Source organism: Nothobranchius furzeri, chromosome 4, assembly GCF_043380555.1.
Source record: "Nothobranchius furzeri strain GRZ-AD chromosome 4, NfurGRZ-RIMD1, whole genome shotgun sequence".
NCBI classification, from domain to species: Eukaryota; Metazoa; Chordata; class Actinopteri; order Cyprinodontiformes; family Nothobranchiidae; genus Nothobranchius; species Nothobranchius furzeri.
The window spans coordinates 88075270-88100269 of record NC_091744.1 but is presented as its reverse complement, the minus strand read 5'-3'; the positions used below and the strand labels follow the sequence as shown (position 1 = coordinate 88100269).

General features: G+C 46.6%; 3 protein-coding genes across 8 annotated transcripts in view; 2 read left to right on the top strand and 1 right to left on the bottom strand.

The window, feature by feature from the left end:
• Positions 1-11422, top strand: part of cecr2 (CECR2 histone acetyl-lysine reader) — a 55016-nt gene extending 43594 nt beyond the window's left edge. For 2 of the 3 annotated variants that reach the window (XM_015965445.3, XM_015965444.3), the window contains exons 10-18: positions 2348-2477; positions 2569-2606; positions 2689-2780; positions 2880-3006; positions 3541-3905; positions 5660-5800; positions 5881-6667; positions 7073-8867; positions 9004-11422. In XM_015965445.3, coding sequence (XP_015820931.3) covers positions 2348-2477; positions 2569-2606; positions 2689-2780; positions 2880-3006; positions 3541-3905; positions 5660-5800; positions 5881-6667; positions 7073-8867; positions 9004-9052 — 3524 coding nt within the window. In that variant the 3' untranslated portion in view covers positions 9053-11422. The remainder of the gene's footprint in view (positions 1-2347; positions 2478-2568; positions 2607-2688; positions 2781-2879; positions 3007-3540; positions 3906-5659; positions 5801-5880; positions 6668-7072; positions 8868-9003) is intronic. The other variant, XM_015965446.3, reaches the window with a different exon arrangement.
• An 840-nt stretch (positions 11423-12262) lies between these two features.
• Positions 12263-20512, top strand: ada2a (adenosine deaminase 2a). Of its 4 annotated transcripts, none has more exons than XM_015965443.3 (10): positions 12279-12361; positions 12907-13221; positions 17743-17962; positions 18083-18296; positions 18373-18500; positions 18586-18676; positions 18779-18887; positions 19038-19195; positions 19266-19468; positions 19544-20512. In XM_015965443.3, the coding sequence occupies exons 2-10, from the start codon at positions 12915-12917 to the stop codon at positions 19638-19640; spliced, it is 1527 nt and encodes a 508-aa protein (XP_015820929.1). In that variant the 5' UTR covers positions 12279-12361; positions 12907-12914; the 3' UTR covers positions 19641-20512. The 4 variants fall into 4 exon arrangements, with proteins under 4 accessions (XP_054589473.1, XP_015820929.1, XP_015820928.1 ...); XM_015965442.3 differs by having other exon boundaries at positions 12312-12588; XM_015965441.3 differs by having other exon boundaries at positions 12313-12592.
• Positions 20513-20689: 177 nt separating this feature from the next.
• Positions 20690-22955, bottom strand: ribc2 (RIB43A domain with coiled-coils 2). The gene is made up of 7 exons (XM_015965440.3): positions 22637-22955; positions 22481-22562; positions 21564-21884; positions 21364-21482; positions 21117-21287; positions 20881-21047; positions 20690-20818 (listed from the first exon to the last, which is right to left on the bottom strand). Exons 1-7 carry the CDS (start codon positions 22751-22753, stop codon positions 20749-20751), a joined length of 1047 nt encoding a protein of 348 aa, XP_015820926.3. The 5' UTR covers positions 22754-22955; the 3' UTR covers positions 20690-20748.
• Between the last annotated feature and the right edge of the window lie 2045 nt (positions 22956-25000).

Here is a 25000-nt window from a genome sequence, read left to right as displayed (position 1 = left end):
GCGCTTCAGGCACAAATAAGACAGAAAATAGAGAACATGTGCGGACATGAACGATCGTGTGCTAATTATAGTTTTTTGGTTGCGCCACTTTGAGAATGGACCGTGCGCTGGAAGCAGCTGCCTGGAGCGCTGCGTAACAATGCGCTGTGCCGCTCTCTGCTAAAAGAGTCCAAAAATGATATAATATAGAAAACTTTTTCCGGTTCCCCTGGATGTGTAGGATATCCAGCTCCCCCATAATTCGATCCCTGCTCCTGGATGAAAAGTCGGACATTTTCATCAATACAAGAACCCGCAGTCCGGACGCGCCGGACAGAGAGTGAAAAGTGGACACGTCCGGGGAAAACGGAACGTACGGTCACCATAGTCCTCATAAAGCGGGAAATTATTGATACAGTATTTTGCTTGTGCCCTGGGCCCTTTAGAGTTCGTGGGCCCTGGGCAATTGCCCAGTTAATCCGGCCTTGGAACCGGTTCGCAGCAGCGCGAGTCCCCCCGCTCATCTAATAAGCGTCGCGCTCACGACTTTAGACTCTTGTTTTTACGAGCTTAGGGCATGTCTAGCCTGTGTAATAATCCGGGACTTGGATGAATCACTTTTGAAAAGTTTTTAATTTACCCGGACACAGAGTTCTCTCCTTCCTCGCTGATGATCCCGACATGCTTGCGTTTAAAGCCGGGCGTACACTGTGCGACTTTTTCACTCGCAGCGTTCAGCTTCAGCTCAAACGGTACGACTTCCTCGCAGGGCAGATCTCACGAGTCATGTGCTCACACTGCACGACCCAGTTCTCGCATGCGACCTGACTGCTCACACTGTACGTCTGGTAGCAACACGTCGGCCCTAAAAATGTGCTAAAAATAGCAGTTTTTACTCAACACGTCAGACTTTTTTGTCTTGCCTGTTGTCCTTCGGGAGTGCTGCAGGAGGACACACAGGGATTTATGGGGGTTGGATGAGGAAAACGAAATAAAGTAAATCTGTGTTTTGTGATCAGTTTAATTTCACACGAACACGACAAACACGCTTTCTTGACAACCTTTGTGACTATTTTTCTGTCCTGCCTGTTTATTATCTTCCTGCATCTCCTCTCAATCCTAAAGAAAAACTTCTACCTGGGTTCATATATATTCACCTCATGAGTTACCTTTGAACTGCAGTTCTAAAAGATCTACCGACCGCTAAAACAGCGGAGTGCTCGCTGCTCGCCGGCCGTATCAGTGAGGTGCGTCACCGAGGACAAAACAGGTGACGCGCCCCGATCCACAGCAGCGAAACGCATCACAAATAAAAGACAGAAAACATAAAAGGAAATGAGCCGACATGAACGATCGCATGTTAAATTAGTTTTTGAGGTGGCGACACCTGATGTGATAATGTTACTGTGGCCGTGCTCAGGACGCAGATGTCTGGAGCGCGTCAACGATCAGAGCTTTGCATGCGCAAGCTGGTTAAGGTTAGGATGGGGGTGAGGGGAAGGTTAAATTGCAAGAGGGTAAAGAAAAAAAGACCCAAAGCTCTGTAAACTCAGCGGGTCAATGACGTCAGCATGGTGAGACACATTTGAAGTCCTACACGTCTGTTCACACAAAACCTAAAATAACTTTTGCCAATTTTTGAAAACAAGCTCTTTGTTGGCATCAACATGTGTCGTTAAAATTCATGGACATCGTGTGTTCAACCCATGGCACGTACCAGGATTAGAAAACAGCTCCAGTGACTTGTGTTCATTCTGGGGACCCGTGGTCTGGAAGTAGATGGGCATGACTTGGGTCCCCATGCAGCCTTATTAAGACTAAAATGGGTTATAAATGGCAGCTCTCGGCTCTTCGATGCTGACAGTTGACTCTAGTAGAACCAGGCACGCTGAGCCTTGTGATGTATGCAGAGTACATAGTTAACGTCTTTAATCCTCCCTCCGTCTGATGTCATCTACCAAGAAGTGATGAAGTGCTGCATGTGCTTTGGGTGAGAAGCCTCTCTGATGCTGCTGTAGATGAGCAGCAGGACCCGGCCTAACTACAGATGTCCACCCTTTAGTCCACACAGCAGGGGCTTGCTGGCCTTCCATGTTAAAAGCTAAGGCAGCGATACTTGTGCACTCTCTTCTGCACATGTGATCAACTGGATAAGAAACGTGGGCTGATGAATCTTCTGTATTTCTTCTTTGAGCTGCAGCGTCTTTGTTGGCCAAGGCCTGTTTTTATTGAGTGTGCTGACGGCCTCGGTGACCAAAGCAGCTAAGCTGCTGGCATTTGAAATCAGTTTACGTATTTACGATAGGTGGATGACAACATGTTTTATGCTGGTATCCTGACTCATTCTGTGCCGTAAACTCCCTCCCAGAACGAGCAAAGAGACGGAAGATGCGCGAGGAAAGGGCCTGGTTACTGTCTCAGGGCAAAGACCTGCCCCCCGAGCTGCTGAACCTCGAGCCTCCGTCTCCCATCCACAGAACCCGCAAGAATAAAGATTTGTAAGAAGCTTTTCCTATTTGCCAAAAGTTCATGATGCATGAATGAGTCGATGTGTTACATTCACCCACAAATCCCGTGTTTGACTTTCAGTTATGATGTTGACGATGATTACACTGCTCTTTATAAAGGTATGTACACAAACTGGATTCGTCGTCTGGGTTAGGGTTAGCGTTGGCGTGCACGCTAATGTTTCCACCTGGTTTGTTTTAGTTCTCGAGGCCCTGAAAGCTCATAAAGATGCTTGGCCTTTCTTGGAGCCTGTTGATGACTCTTACGCTCCCAATTACCATGAAATCATCCAGGTCTGTGTGGCTTTTATAGGTTAAATAAAATGTATTCGTATGTGTGCTAGCTTGTGCTCACAAGCAGAATGGTGTTAACTGGACTATCGATCGTTTCAGACTCCCATGGATCTGTCCACCATCGAAAAGAAACTGAACGATGGGGACTACGTTGCCAAGGAAGAGCTTGTTGCTGATGTGAAGCTCATGTTTGAGAACTGCGTGGAGTATAATGGAGAGGACAGCGGTACATTAACAAAGACACAAACACACACACACATCTGTTTATGTGGATAAAGGTGTCCCGTATGTGTGTTGTAAGAAAAATGTGCAAAAATGCACCTCAGAGCAAAGATGGAGAGCATGGGGGACGGGGTCGTGGGGCTGAGGCCAGGGCAGCCGTGACAGTGATTAATGGGGAGTGATTGAGTTGTGCTCTAGTGCTCCGGGGGACCTGGGCCCTGCAGTGCCACCGAAACATTCCAGGTCCTAAACCCCCCATCCAGATGAACCCCCTCTCTCCATGGGATGGGGGTGGGGCTAGCAGGAAGCCCGTGGTGGAGCAGAAAGAAACCGGGGTCAGCCTACGCCCTCTGACCTGGCAGAGCACAACAGTTTTGTTTCCTGAAGACATGAAAACATTCTGATTCAGGCTTTGAGCGTTGTGCTTTTGAATCGATAACGTTCTAGGAAGCACGGGGCGGGCGTCACACACGCCACGCTTGGTCTGTTGTGAGAAAATTCCACGTGCACCACTAACGTGGACTCTTCTTTCTTCTAGAATACACCGTGATGGCAGAGTCTCTGAAGCGGTGCTTTAACCGGGCCTTGTTGAAACACTTCCCGTCAGAGGATGGCGACACGGACGAAGAGTTTCACATCAGCAGAGAGGACAAGGAACGCAAAGACAAAAAACGGAATCGTAACCATAAAAGTTTGGGACCTGAAAGCTTGGTCAGAGCTACGGAGCAAGTCCAACGCAAGCGAAGCTCACAGGGAGGCAAAGGCAGCACACGGTCCGAGGAAGAGGACACCAGGCGAGCACGAGCACCCCTCCCCTCTCACTGGAGCAATGGGCCGGCTCTTCCAAACCAGCAGCATCCTCATGAGGGAGGCTTCAGGGGCATGTACCATCCAGGACAGCAGGTATCAGCAGAACTGTTCTGTTGCGTCAGCAGCAGCCTGATGTGGTTCTCAAAAGGGTCTCATCTAGGGCTGCAACAAACGATTATTTTCATAAATGATTAATCTGTCGATTATTTTTTCGATTAATTGATTAATCGGTTTGTTATTGTTTAGCTATTTAACCTATACAAGTGATGAATACATTTGAGTTAAGAAAAAAAAACATGAGAATTGTGCAGTTGACTGCAATCTATTTTATTGCACATGAACAGAGTCAGCGGTGTAAAATGAGCTAAACAGTGCAAAATATCAGTCCAGAATAATTTTTTAGCATTAGCTGGAAGCCTGCTCCTTCCACCATGGATAGTGGCCTCATTTCTTTTACCAGCATGTTTAGAATAGAGTTTGTAAGTGGTATGAATTGCTGGGGGGTGAGTGTCTTGTTCCCCATGTAGTTGTCCATCGTTGCTTGTTTTTTTCTGCATAAGAAACACAAATAGACTGAAATAAGTACACATATAAAATAAAGCAGCACACACACTACAACACTAAATCAATATTATATTATTTGAATTAATTAATAATATACAGTGATCATTTATTTTGAGGGTTACTTTCTACAAAATAGCCCGCAACAGGAGATATTCAGAAAAAATTCTAATTTTTTTACTATTAAAAAGCTCTAAGTAAGAAGCTCATGAGGTTTTTACTGAGTCGGGAGTGTTTAAATTAGCTAGAGAAATGAGAAAAATGTTTATTTTGTGTGATACTGTTTAAGAAACATGACAAAAATGTGTTGTGAGGCGTTTTACAGCGTTAGACGGTAAAACAGCCTTTTAATAGTTAAAAAAAGGACTTTCTGAATTTCTCCTGTATTTAAAAATTGAAAGCGTACAACTATGCAGCGTTATATTCACCTGGACACAGCTCGTCTGTATATTTTTCTCCGCGGAGTTGTCCTTTTTTGAATGAGGAACATAGTTATGGGTTTGTGCCGTTTTTCTCTTAACGAGAACATTCTTATAAACAGACGTGCTAAATTTGGCAAGCGCATGATTCACAACACGGAGGAGATTCACGATTGCATCTAGTCAATCAGAAGTAGAACACCGTAGACTGACGTGGCAAAAAAACATGTTTAACATCCACTATAACGAACTCAGCTAAAACACTAAGTCACACATTGGATCTGCGTGTAGTGATGGACCACTATATTTAGCTTATTTTCTGTTACTTACCGGGCTGGCGCTTCCTCTGCTGCATCAGCCCCCACATGTTTTCGTCTCAAATGTTCACTTAGGGACGTCGTGCTTCCGTGCCATGCTAGATGGTTTTTGCATATTTTACAGGTCACCCGTCTTTTCATGGCATCTAGAGTGAAGTGCTCCCATACTCGTGAGGTTTTTGTCCGGGGTTTCTCTTCAGTTTTGTCGCTTCTATTTTTCTTCCGTATTTCTTCTTGTTCCGCCATCTCTCACAGCAAGATGAGCATCAGTAACGTGTTACGTCATGAAAACCGAGGGCACTTATTGGCTCGTTTCTTCTTCTACGGCTCCACTGGTAGATCAGTGGCTCATTACTGCCACACACTGGCGGCAAATTTAACAGATTAACCGATGTCACATTGTGGTAAAAATAGACTTTATGTGGTAAAATGTGATTATTAACCAACTAATCGATGACTAAAAAAGTTGTTAACTATTTTAATAATCGATTATAATCGATTAAATCGATTAGTTGTTTCAGCTCTAGTCTCATCTCTGTTTTCTCACCAGTTTTGTCCTCCCACTGGTTCTAATGGTCCTCAGATGTATGCCCAAAGAGTGCCAATGGATCCTCGCTTTGCCTACCCAGTTCACATTCCAAGGCACGGAGAGCCCAGCTTCAGCCACCTGCCTCACAGTTACAACATGCAGGTAAGAGCTCATACTGAATGCTTTAAGCCTTTTCCTTCTTTAACGGAGGGAAATCTTACTAACCCCCCCATTCTGCCCAGCATCGAATGGTTGAAGCTCATCACATGAGCTCCAGGTATCCAGTTGGACCGTATCCTAGCCAACAACCTCAACGGCAGCCCACTTACGTGGGTCCGACTCACGGCCCTTCCCTGGGTCCACGTCCTATGGCCCTTCATCCTGGGCCGCCTCCTGAAGCCAGCATGTATCCATCCCACCACCGTCCAGAGGGCCCCTCCATGCAGCCGATGCCCAACAGATTCTCAAGGCCAGAGGGACCAGCTCAGCACAGCTACCCTGGCGTCAGGCCTCCAGCTATGGGCATATCAAACATGTGGCCTGGTATGAGTCACCACGGCCAGGACCGACTGGATGGCATGCGTATGCAGGATCCCAGCATTATGAACCAGCACAGCTTCAGTTATGGTGGCATCCCCCCTCCAGTGGGCCATAAACCTTGGCCGGAAGCTGCTGGATACCCCCAACACCCTTCTAGTTCTCACTATCAAATGTCTGCTGCAGCCAGCTCTCTGGGGCCCCTGTCCTCACGGGCCCCTGTCCCCCAGCCAGACTCCTCTGGCAGGACGCTTTTGTCTTCAATGCTGGAAAGTCCAGAGATGTTGGCCCTACAGCAGCTGTCAGCCTCTTCTGGACCGCCTGCTGGTGCCCCTCTTCAGCACTCGGGCAACTCTGAGCAGCCAGGGCCCCCATCAGGACTTCACTCCTCCAAGCAGCCCCCTCCTACCCATGAGTTTCAGCTGCTGCATCCTGCCAGAGACAAAGGGCCAGACCAACTTTCCCCACAGCAGGCCGACCCGGACCCCAAAGGTAGACCCACCGTTCTTTGTCATTAGACCCTAACCCTGCACCAATGAAGCATGCATACAACTTTTCTCTGTCTTTAGGAAAATTGGATTAAATGTTCTCTCTCAGGTGTTTAGTTAGAGTGGCAGAAGGTTCTGTGGTTAGGGTCAGGGCAGCAGCTTCAAGTTTTACTTGGCAGGATCAGAGATTTTCCCCTGATGACCCCAGATGACCCCAGAGTGGATTTCAGCCACACAAAAACAACTGCTGATAGTTTCACATCAGCCCATTTCAGCAGATCTGAGTCATTCGACTCATGTCGCCAGGTCCAGGTCCAGGTCCTTCACCTACGAGTGTTGAGAAGTGGCCCATGAGCTGCAGCACCTGGTTGGGTTTGTCCTCCACTCTAACTTTTCTGTTTGTTTACAGTCTCCACATCTGAGAACAAGATGGCAGCCAGCATCTCTAATGAAGCTTCCTTACACAAACACGGCTCTTCAGTCATCAAGGAAGCCCCTAGCACCACGGGACGGTTCAGCTCACCAGCAGAGGGGATGCACACCCCTCTGGCCTTAGATGTGAGCAGATCACAGGAGGAGACGTTTGGACAACAGCTCACAAAGACTTCATCTCAGAGCATCGAGCAGGAGTTTGATGCTCAGAGTAACCGCGCCACTACTGCTGTAGCCCATGTGAGCATCACCAGCTCCACTGAACCTGCTCCACACGACGGCCCACAGCACAACACTCAGAGTCCTGCACGCTTTCCACAGAACTTACGGCCACTCTGTGCTTCTGAGTGTCAGAGTTCCTCTCAGCAGGTGTCGGAGAACAAGCAGGACCAGCAAAAGCAACAACCGCATATTCGACCTATGATCTCACCTGAGAGCCCAACCCAGCAGATGATCCCTAATGCAGAGAGTCACCCTGGACCTTCTCAGAGCAACCCCTTTCAGGGGGTGTCACAGAGCATCACCCATGGAGCTCAGCCTGCCCCTCTCACCTCTTTGCCACCCAGTCATCCTTCTCCATTATTACCCTCCCAACCCAGCCCTGCAGAGCTCGGAGATCAGAGACCAAGTGAGCCCACAAGTGGGCCCAAATCGGAGGGCCCAGCCATTTCTCCTCGGCCTACCATGATGTCACCTGGACCTCCTGTTAATTATAAACACCAAGCTCTTGGTCCAAACCCTAATCTAGCCCAGTTGATGGGTCTCCAGGCTCAGAGAGGGTCGTCACATAGTCACCATCCAGCTGGGCCTCCTCACTCTCAAGGTCAGGCCAATGGAACAGTGGGTCAGTATGGCATGGAGAGTCCTCTACACCCACACTACACCCAGACGAGCATGAGCAGACCCATGCCACCGTCTGCTCAACACCCCTATCACAACCAGCATGTCAACAACCACCCCAGCCTCCAACAGCAGGGGGGGCATGCCTACACCTACCAAGTACCGGGACAGCAGCACCCACAAGCTCTGAGACATATTTACCAACCACACCAGCACCAGCAGCAAGTCTACTACACACAGCCCCACACCCAGGCTCAGCCCCTCAACCAGACTGTTAGCAGAGGGGCTTACCCTCCCAAAGAGTGGCAGCGGCCTCCTTATCAGCCTGTCCCATACCTGCCTGTGGCCAGTGCACGCTCCACCCATCAGTCAAAAGACAGCAGCATGTCGCCACTGGGTTCGGAGGGCTCTGCCGGTCCTGGTCTGCTGTCTGAAGTAGGAGCACCCTCTGGAGGCTCAGAGGAAGAGAGGTGTGAAGGCAGCAGCAGCCCTGCTAAGCTGGCTCCTACTGAGGGCTCAGAGCAGCCCGAGTCTCCTAAAGAAATCCTGGACCTCGATAGTCACAATGCAGCCGCCCGCCACCGGAGCCTGCAGCCCCTTCATCCGCCTCCATCGGGATTCATGTATGACCCTCGAGCCTTGCATCCTGGGATGCAGCAAGGCGGCGTCCCACCTCCACACGCGATGTCGCAGGGCTGTGGAATTGGAAATGGAATACCTTATCCAGGCCAGCCATACCCAGATCCACGCCGCTATGCTACCCAGAGACCCCATCCACACCTGATGGAAGCCCTGCAGCGGCCCCAGCAGCTGCCCTACTCTCCAGGTCAGACACGCATGACCATGTTCAGGCCCCCCCGACCCGGTGGGCACTTCCAGGGCATGATGGTTCAACAGAGAGGCCTGGGGCCAGAGGCTTTCTCACAGCCAGGGTAAGAAAGATGATTTATTCCTGAGTAGTTCTTTATTGTTGTTCCTTTAGCCAAACAGTACATAAGGTTGTTGTTTAACAGCACCAAACAGCATCTGAGTAGTTAATGAGTCGAGGCGTATTGGTTTTGTTTTCAGACAGGTGATGGCTGCACCAGGAGGCTCTGGAGACGCACGAGGACTGTGAAAAGACCCGTCCTTTACTAGATAGTAATGTGTGTCTGTAATACTGTATTTGGTGGCTGCTTTGTGCATTCTGGATCTCTGCAAGGCTCAAGTAGCTGAACTGTCCCTCCTCAGATGAATCAGCAAACATCTGGCAGAATCGGGAAGCCAGCCACATGCGGACCTTCTGTTTGCCAGCGTTGCCCACTGCTGCTCTCGAACACTCAACCAGGCAGCTGATTTTAAAAGAAAATGTGAAACGCTTCTGAGCTCTGCAGATCAAGCTTCAGCCTCCTCGTGTCGGTGTGGGCGAGAACCGTGGGGAACGTTGCCTTCAACAACACTGGACAGCCAGAGGATGGACGGCTTAACGCCCACTGGTCACCATCTTGTTCATGTGACCCTGGACTGTGACAAGACAGGAAGTCTTTTACTGCTTTCTATCCTTTAAACTCAGGTGTGGAGGAGGAGGTGAGCCTTGTTCCTGTTGTGAATGTATGAGTGAACGTGTAGACAATACCTGCAGCATCAACCGTCCACTTCCACCATAACTAACGTTTCTCAAGTTGAGTAAACAACAACAACAACAACAACATATGCATCTTTCAGAGCTGCCTTCTTTTTAGAGAATGTTGTGGCAGAGAAGGACGCCATGATGAAGCGTCTTGTATTCAAACGTTCCTGATTCTCTCTCCTGCACTATGGATCTAGTCATTCTGGACATCCTGAAATCGCGTGGCCTTCTTGTTAGTCTGTAAACGTAGAAATGTATGAAAACTGTATATAAATGCCAACCTCATACTGCTGAGGTCCGCCGTGGAGGAGGAGGATCGTAATTCTGGTTTTGATGTCCCACTTCCTGGTCCGTTGCACACGAGCAGATCAAACACGAATCTCTTCCACTAGATTTCTTTTTAATGTGGACGCTTGTTGCATTCCTCCCACCTGTCTCTCTTACAGGTGTGTTTGATGTGGTTCCTCCTAATGCTGATGCTAGGTTATCCTCAGGGTGTACACTAGATACGGGTATTGAGTCATTTGCAGCAGCAGCAGCATATTTAAACTGGAAGATGCTGGTTATTAAATGTCCCATCTCACTGTCGTTAATGGGCAGGTCGGCACAAAGCTGCCTGGTTTTTGAATGTGTGTGTGTGTGTGTGTGTGTGTGTGTGTGTGTGTGTGTGTGTGTGTGTGTGTTTCCTAAGATCAAAATGAATTTACTGTTCGTTTCATCTCATTCCCCTCTTTATGCATTTGTCCCAAACTGGTGGTGACCAGTCGCCACTAGAATAGGTTTTAACAGCCATTACATTTGGTTTAACCCTTCCCTCGTCCTGCTCCCGTGTAGTTATGACAACAGCAACACGAATCTACCTCATACAGCTGCTGTATGGCATCTACCAACAACCCCACTGCCTGACTTCAGATCGCTCGATTTTGTTTAGGACCCTCTTTACGGTGTCGGCTTACAGAAATAATCATAAAGAGCCCCAAAATGTTTATCTGGGAGGGGAATATGATGTTGATCATTCAATGTGGATGTTGTATTTATAAAACGGTCCAGCGCGGGTCTCCTTCAGCTCGTTAGACTAACGAGTCCATTCACATGTCCTTAATGAGCCACAGTCACCATAACAGTGTCCTTAGGGTTAGAAATGCATCACATTATAAGGAAATGACAGAAAAAGGGCAGTTTTTGTAAATGTTGCACAAGAGTTGGTGTAAACATGATATGTTGTCAAAAATAGAATTACCGGGATTGTTAAAGAGTCTGGTGGAGCCACGATAACGGCGGTGTTCGTTCATGCTGAGGACGGCTGTCTTTAGATCCCAGAGCTGGTGATTTTTGTCTGTGTGTGTGTGTGTGTGTGTGTGTGTGTGTGTGTGTGTGTGTGTGTGTGTGTGTGTGTGTGTGTGTGTGTGTGTGTGTGTGTGTGTGTGTGTGTGTGTGTGTCTGTGTGTGTGTGTGTGTGTGTGTCTGTGTGTGTCTGTGTGTGTGTGTGTCTGTGTGTGTCTGTGTGTGTGTGTGTGTGTGTGTGTGTGTGTGTGTGTGTGTGTGTGTGTAGTCGGCACCATTCGTTTGTTCAGTTCTCACTTTTACTCTACTGTCATTTCTCTGCACTAGTAAAAGAAAACTTTTAGGTGATTTAATGTGAATCATATTTATTTGCTCTTTTGAAAATGTTTGTACATTTTTTGACTTGTTTTAATATAAATTTGGTGTCTTTCTCTTGATGTTTTTGTTTAAACAGTTCTTTACCTCAGCAGCATGGGGGAATTGGGGAAAAAGCAAGACCTTTCATTTTAAAGCGACGTTTACATGTTCTCATCTGACTGACAGATTATTGTCAATGCTGTCTTAGAAATAAATACAGTTTCTCTCAAGCAAGAACTCGTCTTTCAAGTTTGTGTCTCTAAGCCTAAATTAGATTATTTTGAGGATTTCATCATATAAGCATGAATGATGCATTTTATTAAACCGTGTAATAAACTCAAGGTGAAAGTACTTAGGATAAGATTAATGTTCTGTAGACTGTGATGTCATCTATTAAAGCACAGCAACAGTGTTTGTCCTCCTGATGGACGCTGTCCGCAGCCTGAATGCTGCTCTGGTTTGGAGTCAGGACTGTGACACCAGCAGGCTTCTTCAAGAGGATCCTTGTTACTCACCTAATTTATTCTTTTGTTCAGGCCTAAATGAGACAAACTTGGCATGCAAATGATGCTTGTAATTAAGATACTTAACAACCTAATTAAGCAGGTTGTTGTAAACAAAATTCTACAATAATGCAAACTATTAACTATTGAATGAAAACCTGAAGTCTTACGTATGACTAAAACTATTTAAGAATAAAATATAGCCCATCTGTTTTAGCGGGTTTTTGTTGTTGTTGATGAGATTTAATAGATCAAGAGGAATTTAAGTTTTATTTGGAAGCAACTAAAACTGAATCCTATTTGTTAGTATTTTGACTTCTGAATTTGTCTGAAATAAATCTAGTTACATTCGTTTTCTTCTAAGCATATTTTATATTAAATTATAAGTCAAATCAAAACATGTTTCTATTTGCATTTTCCGTTTAATTTTGTCTAAAATATGTATAAAAATATAAGTTAACGGATTAAATTTAGTTGGAAGCTTTCCCAAAAACTAATTTACTGAGACATTTTACCGGTGTTTTGTCTTACAGAGATCTGTTTACACTTTCACGGGAACCAATTGGATTATCAGAACTGTGACCGTTAAGCCAATCACAGTAAAGAGGGCGGAGCTTTGTTGCCTTGAAGACAACTCACTGGGAAGAAAAACAAGCAGCACTAGCAAGAATCGGTAAAGCAGACCGTCGTTTTTCCACCGAAGGTTTACGGCTTAAACTTCGATTATGTTTTTATTTTAAAAATGCATCTGTATTAAAAAACGCTACCGAACAACGGGAAACACAAAAGTTTAACTGACACCACGGAGAAAAGCCTTTAATGGGCTCTGATTTTAAGTCTTGCTGTTGAAGCTGGGTATTATCCACAGAACTGTTTCCAGCTGCGATTAAAGCTGATAAAGTAGGTAAAGTAACGTTTCTTATTTTTTTTATCATCGAACGTTCATATCTTCCCTTCTCGTCACTGACCCCTCAGGGTTTGTTTAATTTTGACTTTAGGTAAATTAGCCGAACGTGTGGCTCGTAGGGTTAGCTAAACCAGCTCGTAGACGCAACAGCTGCGGATCTACTTCCTTTTCTTCCCGCTGTTTCGCAACTTAAGATTTATTTTTGTCCCACTTGATGCGGAACATCAGTTTTCAATTCTGCAAACAAACAGGCCTCTTCCAGACTCTTTAGGATTCAGGCAGTTTATTAATATCCGCTTTGTTCTCTCCAGCTCTCCCGATGACAGTTCAGCTACAACAGCGCCCCCACGTGGCCGGGGTGTGGCTGTTGCTCTGCTACCTGACAGGTGCATGGTCCATCCCAGACCCCAGACACAGAGAAGCGCTCATCCAGCTGGAGGCCTTCATGCAGACAGGTGGGCAGATGGTTCTGACCGAGGCTGAGCAGCAGCTGGATGCTCTCCTGTTCAAGATGAAGCAGGAGGAGACGGCCAGGGCGGAGTTTCCTCCTGCGGTGCATTTTTTCAAGGCCAGAGACCTCATCAGAACCAGTCCCATCTTCAAACTGCTGCAAAAGATGCCTAAAGGTATTCAGCCACCCTGCAACTTTTTGCATTCCAACATTTAACCTTAAAACCTTTAAAGAATGCAAATATAGATACGCCGCTATTGGTTCTTAAAAACGTAAAACAGCTACGGACAAACCCCCCCCCCCCCCCATTGCTTTGTGTAACATTTTGGCACCACATTTCATTTTTCAAGGAAGTCCACTCAAAGATTGCTGCTACAATTAAGAAAATTAAAAAATGGCCATGACCCTAGTCGAGCTCAGCAAACACAAACACACTTTTATGCTAACTGTGTCACATCAACAGCGCTAATTTGGTGTGTTGGTACATGAGAGTCCTAGCCTAGTGAACTAGACCAAATTCTTGCTTTGCAAAGTTTAAATAATTTATTTATTTAGTCTGGCTTTCCAGGTTATGAGACTCCTGCAGAACGTGACGCATAAGCGCTAACGGTCTGTGCAAGATATTGCAATGTTGCATGATGCGGTGCATAATTAATGTACAAGATTTGACCCCAAAAATTTAAAAGGAATATTATGTAGGTTCCAGAGGTGGAAAGAGTACTAAAATTTCCTACTTAAGTACGAGTACCAGTACTTTGATAATTTTTTACCCAAGTACAAGTAAAAGTACTTGCTTAAGTTTTTACTCAAGTAAAAGTAAAAAGTATTGTAAATAAAATGTACTCAAAGTAAAAGTTACTTAGTTACATTTTTGTCAGCGTAAAGATGGTTACATCAGTGCAAAACCACAACACCAGTTCACAACACGCTCGTGTGTGCACGCACACACACACACACACAGTTTGATGGAAGGATTTCTATCCAGTGAGAACAGGACGTGCACATTGATTGGACGAGGTTTTTCTAGGATTGTACGTTTCAATTGTCCACCCATCCATTTTCTGAACCCGCTTTGTCCACGCAGGTTCGCGCCGGGGGGGGGGGGGTTGGTTGGTTGGTTGGTGCCTATCTCCAGCGGTCAATGGGGTACACCCTGGACAGAGAGCCAGTCCATCGCAGGGCAACACGGAGACACTGGACAATCACTCATGCACACACACACACACACACACACTCACGCGCGCACACACACACACACACACACACTCACGCGCGCACACACACACACACACACACACACACACACACACACACACACACACACACACACACACACACACACACACACACACACACACACACACACACACACACACACACACACACACACACACACACACACACACACACACACACACACACACACACACACACACACACCTAAGGACAATTTAGACAGACCAATCAACCTAACAGTCATGTTTTTGGACTGTGGGAGGAAGCCGGAGAACCCACGCATGCACAGGGAGAACATGCTAACTCCATGCAGAAAGATCCCAGGCCAGGAAGCAAACCCAGGACCTTCTTGCTGCAAGACAACAGCTCTAACCACTGCTCCACTGCGCAGCCCCACATTTCAATTGTGATTAAAATTATTCTTTATTTTGAAAAAAAAAGTTGATTTTTAGCTCCCATCAGTGTGTGAGGTGTCTCAATGTTCTCATGACAAAACTCTAACATGAGACTGTGCTCTAACCTGCCACATAACAAGCCTAATGCAGTCAAACATTTCAGATGGAGCGTATGACAGCTGCTAACGTTGGCCCTGCCCTACTTTACCTCTACATTACAGTTCCTTTATCCATGTCCATCCTAGAGCTCCTCTCTGACCTTCATGCTTATGTAGAGCAGCTGATTTTTAAAGCTAGCAGAGTTCATCCTTGGTAGTGGGTTCACTCACTCATTTAAAGATATCGGCCAGAGGCAAGATTCGTTTGAACAGCATGTGTAAATGTGTATTAAAACCTCAGATGAAAAAGGTTTTTGGATCTTGACGGCTGGAATTGTAAGAAAATCTGATGTTTGTGACCGGCGCGGGAAAAACAGAAGCTAACTTCCGGTCTAAGCCCTGGGCAGCTGGTGACGTTTCACATGGAGCTCTGCTGAAACAGCTGTAGTAAACAACACCTGACTCCGGTGTTTCTGCGTTAGCGTTATAGCAGAGAACAATGTGTCATCAGTCAGATGTAGCTTCTGAAGCCTCTGCTAGTCCATCAGATTTGTTTTTTCTCTGGGATACGGCGACCAGAACGGATGTTAGATTACTGGAGAAGTTCAACCGAACTCTGACCCCGCCAGCTGGACATCACTACCAGAGGTGCAGACATGCTTTAGACCGTTTGACTCAGAAGACCTGCGACTCGATTTGCACATAGAGGAGGATTCTGTTCATCTTCAGAACCAAAATCGGTTCAGTTTGTTTACTTTTCTTAAATATTTCATTTCTGTGCTCCACTGGGAGCTCTAAGCTGGTCTTAGCTCCATCATGTGTCCCAATATAGTTCAGTAATCTACAGTTTTACTGCTGTGTGTATTTATTGATATAACTCTGGATAATATTTAACCAACAATTTACCAGAATAAATCTTCCTGATGCTGGAGTAACTCCTTAGCTCAACTCGTTGTTTGCACTAATCCAGGATGTCATGGAGGTTCTAATGTTGAAATATAGAGATCATCTATTAGATGGTGTGTGTGTGTGTGTGTGTGTGTGTGTGTGTGTGTGTGTGTGTGTGTGTGTGTGTGTGTGTGTGTGTGTGTGTGTGTGTGTGTGTGTGTGTGTGTGTGTGTGTGTGTGTGTGTGTAGTCATAGCTTTCCCAAAGGACTTGTTCTTTCCTTACCGGAGCGAACACGGCTAGCAGCGTTGCTGCAGTCATGCTAACGGGACTCGTCTGGAGTCCAGAAGTAGCGGTGCAGTTCTAGATGGATTTCTAGATGTAAGTTATTATTTTAGATCAGAACTGTTATTTAAAAATGCGTGTAGGACACAGACACATGGCTCAGACCTTTTGCTGCAGCTGTAAACACAATTTTACGTAATAATTAGGAGCATGAAAGCAAACAAATAACAGTGATTCACAATATTAGCATCAGCAGCTAGCTTGTTTTACGTGCTGGAGTGACGTATGCGAAACACAGTTCTTCACTGTCTGGAGGAGAGGATTTGGATTTTCTGTAATGATTTATGACAAAAGTCCTTAATAAAATAAAAAACTGGACCCAGTACATGTTTATATAGATAATAAAGTGTAGTTATTTAGCATTTCTACAGTTTTAATGCCGAGCCAATACCTTTAACCCTTCACCACTGAAACCAGTTAGTTCATTCCAGTCCTCCTAAATAATCCTCCAATCATCCAACTGGAATCCTTAAGGGTCCCGTAACGTCCATCCTATCAGAACAGGCCTTGGGAGCCCAGGTGTTACTAGAACTAATGGTGTCTCCTCACCAGCGTGAGCCTCCAAACTGTGAAGGTTGGTCTCCAAACATGAACTTTAAATTCATTCATTCATCTCCTCTTGTAGCACTTTAACATGTTTTAAAAGGCGTGTATCATGATAAGTTACAACTCCCAGACCAAAGATAAGATAAAACATTATCATAAACACTGCAGAGACGTCATTATTTATGAAATAGAAGTTATTTTCCTGAGCCGTTACTGCAGCCAAGATATAAGATGCATGGATTTGATGAAACCACGCTGTCTCATGCAGTCCTATATGTGTAACACACACACACACACACACACACACACACACACACACACACACACACACACACACACACACACACACACACACCATGACTAATTGAACTACACTGAACTGCTTTAGTAATAATTTAATCTCTTATTCTGGAGTAAAATAAAGAAACAAGCTAAATCATCACATATGTGTGGCATCAAGGAGCATCTTCTGAGTTCAAACACAGGGATGGAGCAGAATGCTTACACCTGAACAGTATCAGGATGTTTAACTCACGGAGGCCTGCAGGTATCCTGTTTTATGAGCAGAGCGCTGAGAATCTGCTTGTTATGAGCGCTGAACGTTATTTTGCCGCTGCCTGCGGAGCGGTAGAGAAACACAATTCAAACAAGGAACCGAGGCCGGCTACCGAACCGAGCAGAATTCTGATGACGTCACACCGGTGCGCGAAGGTGCGGGATCCAACCCACAGGAGAGGAGGGAGAGAGGAGGTGAACAGCGAGTGGATCACAGGGACTGAACTGATGTTTTTGAGCAAAACTGCGGTAAAAATGGCCGTTTGTCCTCTTTATCTAAAACGTCCCCCCCCCCCCCACACACACACACACACACACATACGGGTTAGACGCGGCGCTCATGCAGGTGTCTCTCTCTGTTCCGACGCTGCTACACATAATATTTTTAATTGATTAAGCCTACAGTTTGTTTTTACTCAGTAACGGATGATTTAAAATGTAGCGAATTACAATTCTTTTTTAAAAACTTACTCAAGTAAAAGTAAAAGTACAGATAAAAAAACAACTTAAAAAGTATAAATAAACAAAAAAGCTACTCAGTTACAGTAACGTGAGTAAATGTAATTTGTTACTTTCCACCTCTGGCAGCTTCCCTTGTTTAATGTTTCTGTAATTCAGAATGTCGGGTTTTCAGGCGGCGCTCTTCATGTCCACGACTTTTCCATGGTGGACGTTGATTGGCTGGTGCAGAATGTGACGTACCGCCCACACTGCTACATGTGTGGTACTGACAACCAGTCGGTCAGGTTCATCTTCTCCGCTCAGACACCCAGACCTTTGTCGCATTGCTCTCCCTGGGTCCTGCTGGAAAACCTCCGGGCCAAGATGGTGAACTCCACAGATCTGGACGACAGGTTAGGGTTAGCAGATGATTCATTTCACAAGAACTAAACCTACATTTGTTTCCTCAACACTCGTCGAGAGGTTAGCTGTGATAGGAAATGCTTTATAAATGTCCCTTTCTGCTCCCTCAGCATCACACACAACCTGACGCTTTTCACCAGTCGGGATCCAGAAGTGGTGTATCCCACTCAGGATGTGGTTTGGGAAAAGTTTGAGCAGGCCTTCCTTGCCGTGTGGGGTCTGGTTACTTACGCCCCCGTGTTCAGAGACTACTTCTACCAAGGCCTGACTCAGTTCTACGTGGACAACGTCATGTATCTGGAACTGCGCGCGCTCCTCCCAGAGGTACCGTAACCTCGTTGGTGTCTGACCTGTCCATCCTGCCACCTGTCTGGTTGTCATGGGAATCTTCGCTGCTCAGGTATACGAGTTAGACGGCAGCACCCACAGCAGAGCCTGGACTCTGAAGACCTACCAGGACGTCACCAGGCAGTTCACAACCAACCATCCAGACTTCCTTGGTGTGAGAGTCATTGCCACAATCCACAGGTGACCGCTGAGAATCCTTTGAAAATGAACTGGACCCATTATTGTTTGTTATGGGTCATTTAATGTGAATACGTCTGAACTTCAGAGGTGTGAACGCGTCGGTGATGGCTGGAGCTGTGGAGGAAGCGATGGAGCTGAAGAAGAGCTTCCCTGATTTCATGGCTGGGTTCGATCTGGTGAGATCCAACAATCTCAGGCTGCACTAGTGCTTCTTTAGTGGTGCTGTAGCCGTAAATACCTTCACCGACCCGGATGCATCACAGCTTCTGTACCTACAGGTGGGTCGGGAGGACCGAGGCAGGCCCCTGTGGTATTTCAGAGATGCCTTGTCTCTGCCTGCTGAGAAGGGGATCACGCTTCCTTACTTTTTCCATGCTGGAGAAACGGGTGAGTCCGTTGGTGCTTTCCTCTGAAAACAAACAATGCAGTTTCCATAAAGCTGACCCTGACCCTGACCCTGAGCGTAAAACCAGTTTGTGATGAAGCGGTGGCAGAAAAGCTCCGTCCCTCTACAGCAGTTTGTTTGACTTCATGCAGATCTGGAGGGCACTGACGTGGACCAGAACTTGTTAGATGCTCTGCTCTTGAACACGTCACGCATCGGCCACGGATTTGCTCTGCTTCACCATCCGGTGGCCAAAGACTTATCCAGGAAGAAAGGAGTGGCTGTGGAAGTGTGTCCCATCTCCAACCAGGTACGTTGGAACATCTGTCCTCCAGCTGTAAATCCTGTGTAATATAGATATCCTCATCCATCCTGTTTAGGTGTTAAAGCTTGTAAAAGATCTACGAAACCATCCCGCAGCAGCGCTGATGTCAGAAAGTCACCCAGTCGTCATCAGCTCTGATGATCCGGCCATGTTTGGCGCCTCTGGTCTCTCGTATGACTTCTATGAAGCTTTTGTGGGTTTTGGAGGCATCAAGTCCCACATCGGCTCCCTTAAGCAGCTGGCGATGAACTCCATCAGGTGAGATGTGACTTACAGGCTGTGGTTGAACCATGTGGCGTGTTGATCCTGATTTGTTCTCTTTTTGTCTTCTAGGTATAGTTCTTTAGAGTCAGAGCAACAGGAGAAAGCACTGGGCCTGTGGCAGAGAAGATGGCAGAAATTTGTCTCTAAATGGACTTTTTCAAAATAGAACAACTCTTCTGATCTCAACCCCAACGTGTTCTTTACGTTCATGTTTCTGCCAGCAGAGGGCGCCGTGTGGCCTCACAGTGAGGCTGCAAAGGTTGGTTCACATGAAGAAATTCTTTCTGTCATCAACACATGACTGTTGGATTTATAAGATGCTAGAAAAGGAGAGTCGTCTTTGTTTGTTTGTTTGTTTGTTTGTTTGTGCTTTGCTGTCAGAAAACAAAGACTCGTGCTTTTTGATTGCTGGTGCATAACTAGTGTGTGTGTGTGTGTGTGGGTGTGTGTGTGCGCGTGTGTGTGTGTGTGTGTGTGTGTGTGGGTGTGTGGGTGTGTGTGTGTGTGGGTGTGTGGGTGGGTGTGTGTGAGGGTGTGTGGGTGTGTGTGTGTGAGGGTGTGTGGGTGTGTGGGTGTGTGTGTGTGTGTGTGTGTGTGTGTGTGATAACCGGTAACTGTGTGGAAGAAAGCCACGTTTTAAAATCTCTGGTTTGATTTGGACTTTTGTGTCGTTGCACTTTAAGAACTTCATGCAGGATCTAAATATTCTCCCGTCGGTATTTGAGCCAAATGATAGAAAACTGATTTTCTTAAAGATGTTTGAGTTGCACACAACCCTTAAAGGTCACAGAAAGGTCAACAGAAGAATGAGATGTTGTTTGCAGCAGTTTTCCCATAAATGATTTATTTTAGTCTGATTTTCTTCTTAAGTTTGAATCCGGCTCTTTCACAGATTAACTCGTTTCATCGTTTTTATGCTTGTTGAGACGGAGTCTGAGATCTGGACCCTGTTGAATAACAGGAACTAGTTTTTGAATGGCCGCCTGCGACGCTGCGCTGTTACATGGTGATAAATAATAAAATCATTCTGCTTGAATGTGTTCAAATCATGGAATAAGTCTGTGAGGAAGATTAATGATTAAAAAAAAAGAATGATTTGACTTTTTCATCCGTGGATATTTGATGTGGATGTAAGATCAAACCTGCGGCGGGAACTGCACATCCCACCTTTGCTGGTCTCTAATCAAATGCTTTTAAACAAGACAACAAAACCTGTCAACTAATAATTTGATCTACTTTAATTGTTTGACTCGAGTAGTTTTAACGGTCATCCATCATCTGCTGCAGGTGTTGAATTTGGAGAAGAAGGTGTCTTCGATGCATCCTCTTTCCATGTCTGGCTTCCTGAGAATGACAAAAGATTCACTCAGAAAGCACAAACGGTGCGAGAGAACGTTGTGACGTACTGCTGTCTGCGTGTTTGGGCCAGTTGAGCGTTGGTGCTGTCCTGGATTCTCCTCAGCTGCTTGCTTAGCCTTTTCTGCTGCCTCTCCATCAGCAGAGCCGAATGAACCGAGTCCAAACGGATCCGATTGTACAAATCCCCCTCCTGCTTTTTCTCCAACTCAGTCCTCTAAGAATCCACACAAGTCCCACTTCAGCAAATGACTAAACAGATGTCGTGTTTCTATCCTTGTTTTACCTTCTTCTCCTCGATCTGGTGCTTCTGGAACTGAACGACCTGTTGCAGGCTCTCGGGGGGCTCTCTCCTGTCCTGGCTGGGACACATACCAGGCACCATGTCCAGGGCATGCTGCTGTGAGCCATCATACCCTTTATTACCCTCTTTTTCCTCAATTTGCCTTGCCTCAGCCTGACCAAGAAGAAAACATGAACAGTGTCTTCTATGGTTTGACACAGAGAGGTTGGTAAAAGTCTGACTGTCTTACCGCAGCTAGATTGTAGTCTTTGACGGCAACGGCGGTGGCCTTCTTCCTGTCCATCTCTAATTTGTGAAGCTCTACAGCTAAGTCGTGCATTTCTTTTCTGCTTTGTTCATACTGCCACCCTGACGTTTAACATGGAAGACAGGTTCGTGAGATACGTGCTTGAATTTAGCCTCCGTGTCCCAAATGAGAAAAGCACTAACCTTCCATCTTTTGCTGTAGCATTTCTTCTTCGTGCTCTTTCTGCTGACAGAGGAGCCACTCCCTGAGCTGCTCTTTCTGCCTCTTCAGCCTGCTCTTGCTGTCCTGCTCCTCACCCGCCAGGCCAGGGAGCATCATCTGAGCATCACCTGGATCAAGTTTCCTGTAGCAGTCGGGATCATTCAGATCAAACTCTCTCCGGGTCGAAGGCATCTGGTGCTGATGCCTGTAATTCACCAAGGCCTTTTCCATCTCACGACTCTTCTTCTTTTGTCTATTTTGGTGGACGCAGGCTTCAAAGTTGTATCGGCGATCTTCAGCATCTGCTTTTAAGAGCACATACTTTAAAAATGAATCCATTTATTACAGTATAACAAAACCAAATTTCACAATGAACCTTTTAACACAACCAGTTAAACATCTTATCTGATTTATTTATTTCCATGTTTTTGACAATTCTGTGTCAACAGGGAAAAGACCTAATAACCAGCAGGATTGAATCCTGTGGTTGAGAATCTGATTGCTGCTAATGTGAAATGCTGAATAGATTTAATTTATTATTGTTATATGATAACACATTAAATACTTTATTATTGTTATATGATAACACATTAAATACTTTATTATTGTTATATGATAACACATTAAATACTTTATTATTGTTATATGATAACACATTAAATACTTTATTATTGTTATATGTGATAACACATTAAATACTTTATTATTGTTATATGTGATAACACATTAAATACTTTATTAGGTAAACGTACATAAAATAAATTATATATTGCTAAAAAAATCAGTAATTCATGATTATGATGCTATGTTTCAGAAATATAAAAGGGTAAATTGTTTATTTTTCTTGGGTGACCCCGGGCATGTGACGTCATCAGGAAGCGACAGTTCCGTAACTAACCGTAGGCTGCTTCTTTGGTCCTTGCGGCTCCTTTCCGTGCCTTCTTCTCTTCCACCTGCATGTCTAAAGCTTTCACATCAACCTGCGAAACAAACCTGCACATTTAGGTGGCTGACGCTCATAAACGCCGTGCTGTTTCTAGCGACACCAACTTACCCCGATCGTTCTCACTTTTTCTTTAAAAATCCTCTCCTGCCTTTCAGCCTCGCGTTTGCGACGTGTTTCCAGACGTTCTCTGGCGATTCGCTCGGAAGTTAACTCAACGTTAAACATCTCGACTCAAGCGTAGCGTCCGCTTTGAAACGTTTGAAACGGACTCGCGTTCCGCCGGAGACGGTAGAAACTCCGCATCTGGTTGCTAGGAAACAAAGGACGCGACTCGGGGCTTCCGTAGAAGCGGATGTTTTCTTTTGAGAGGGAATCAGTTTAATAAAGGGGAAAAAGATGGACTTTTAATTATGGTGAACATTCTGTTGCAAGTCGTGTGTGTGTGTGTGTGTGTGTGTGTGTGTGTGTGTGTGTGTGTGTGTGTGTGTGTGTGTGTGTGTGTGTGTGTGTGTGTGTGTGTGTGTGTGTGTGTGTGTGTGTGTGAGATTTATTTATTTTATGCAGTCACAATGTTCGAACATAAGGATGCCCACCGGTACACTTGGTACCAGGGCAGCCTAGGTCACAGGTCGATGATAGATTTTGTAGTCGTATCATCTGACCTGCGGCCGTATGTTTTGGACACCCGAGTGAAGAGAGGGGCGGAGCTGTCAACTGATCACCACCTGGTGGTGAGTTGGATCAGATGGCAAGGGAACATGCCGCGTAGACCTGGCAGACCCAAACGCATAGTGAGGGTCTGCTGGGAACGCCTGGCAGAAGAACCTGTCAAGACGGTCTTCAACTCCCACCTCCGGCAGAGCTTTGACCACGTCCCGAGAGCAGTGGGGGACATTGAGTCCGAGTGGGCCTTGTTCCACTCTGCGATTGTCGAGGCGGCTGTTGCTAGCTGTGGCCGTAAGGTGGCCGGTGCCAGTCGTGGTGGCAACCCCCGTACCCGCTGGTGGACACCAGAGGTTCGGGGAGCCGTCAGGCTGAAGAAGGAGGCCTACAGGGCGTGGCTGGTCTGTGGGTCTCCGGAGGCAGCAGACAGGTACCGGATAGCCAAGCGGGGTGCAGCAGTGGCAGTTGCCGAGGCAAAATCTCGGGCGTGGGAGGAGTTTGGTGAGGCCATGGAGAAAGACTATCGATCGGCTCCAAAGAGGTTCTGGCAAACTGTCCGGCGCCTCAGGAGAGGAAGGCAGCAACTCGCTCACACTGTTTACAGTGGGGATGGGGAGCTGCTGACGTCAACTGAGGCTATAGTCGGACGGTGGAAGGAATACTTTGAGGAGCTCCTCAATCCCACCAATGCGCATTCCGAGGAGGAACCAGAGCTGGGAGGCCTGGGGATGGACTGTCCGATCTCGGGGGCAGAAGTTGCTGAGGTAGTCAAACAACTACACAGCGGCGGAGCCCCGGGGGCGGATGAGGTTCGTCCTGGGTATCTCAAGGCTATGGATGTTGTAGGGCTGTCATGGTTGACACGTCTCTACAACATTGCGTGGTCATCGGGGGCAGTTCCTAGGGAGTGGCAGACCGGGGTGGTGGTCCCCATCTTTAAGAAGGGTGACCTGAGGGTGTGTTCCAACTATAGGGGGATCACACTCCTCAGCCTCCCTGGAAAGGTCTATGCCAAGGTACTGGAGAGGAGGGTCCGATCGATAGTTGAATCTCAGATAGAGGAGGAGCAATGTGGTTTTCGTCCTGGCCGTGGAACTGTGGACCAGCTCTATACCCTTGCAAGGGTGATGGAGGGGGCATGGGAGTTTGCCCAACCAATCCACATGTGTTTTGTGGATTTGGAGAAGGCTTATGACCGTGTCCCCAGGGGCACCCTGTGGGGGACGCTCCAGGAGTATGGGGTGGGTGGCTTTCTGTTAAGGGCCATTCAGTCCCTTTACCAGAGGAGCGTGAGTTTGGTCCGCATAGCCGGTAGTAAGTCGGACCTGTTCCCAGTGAGGGTTGGACTCCGCCAGGGCTTCCCTTTGTCACCGGTTCTGTTCATCACTTTTATGGACAGAATTTCTAGACGCAGCCGTGGTGTGGAGTGTGTCGAGTTTGGTGGCAGGAGAATCTCGTCTCTGCTTTTTGCGGATGATGTGGTCCTCCTAGCTTCATCCAGCTCTGACCTTCAGCTCTTGCTGGGTAGGTTCGCGGCCGAATGTGAAGCGGCTGGGATGAGGATCAGCACCTCCAAATCTGAGACCATGGTTCTCGACCGGAAAAGGGTGGCTTGCCACCTCCGGGTCGGGGGAGAGGTCCTACCTCAAGTGGAGGAGTTTAAGTATCTCGGGGTCTTGTTCACGAGTGAGGGTAGGAGGGATCGGGAGATCGACAGGCGGATTGGTTCGGCGTCTGCAGTGATGCGGACGCTGAGCCGATCTGTCGTGGGGAAGAGGGAGCTGAGCCAGAAAGCCAGGCTCTCGATTT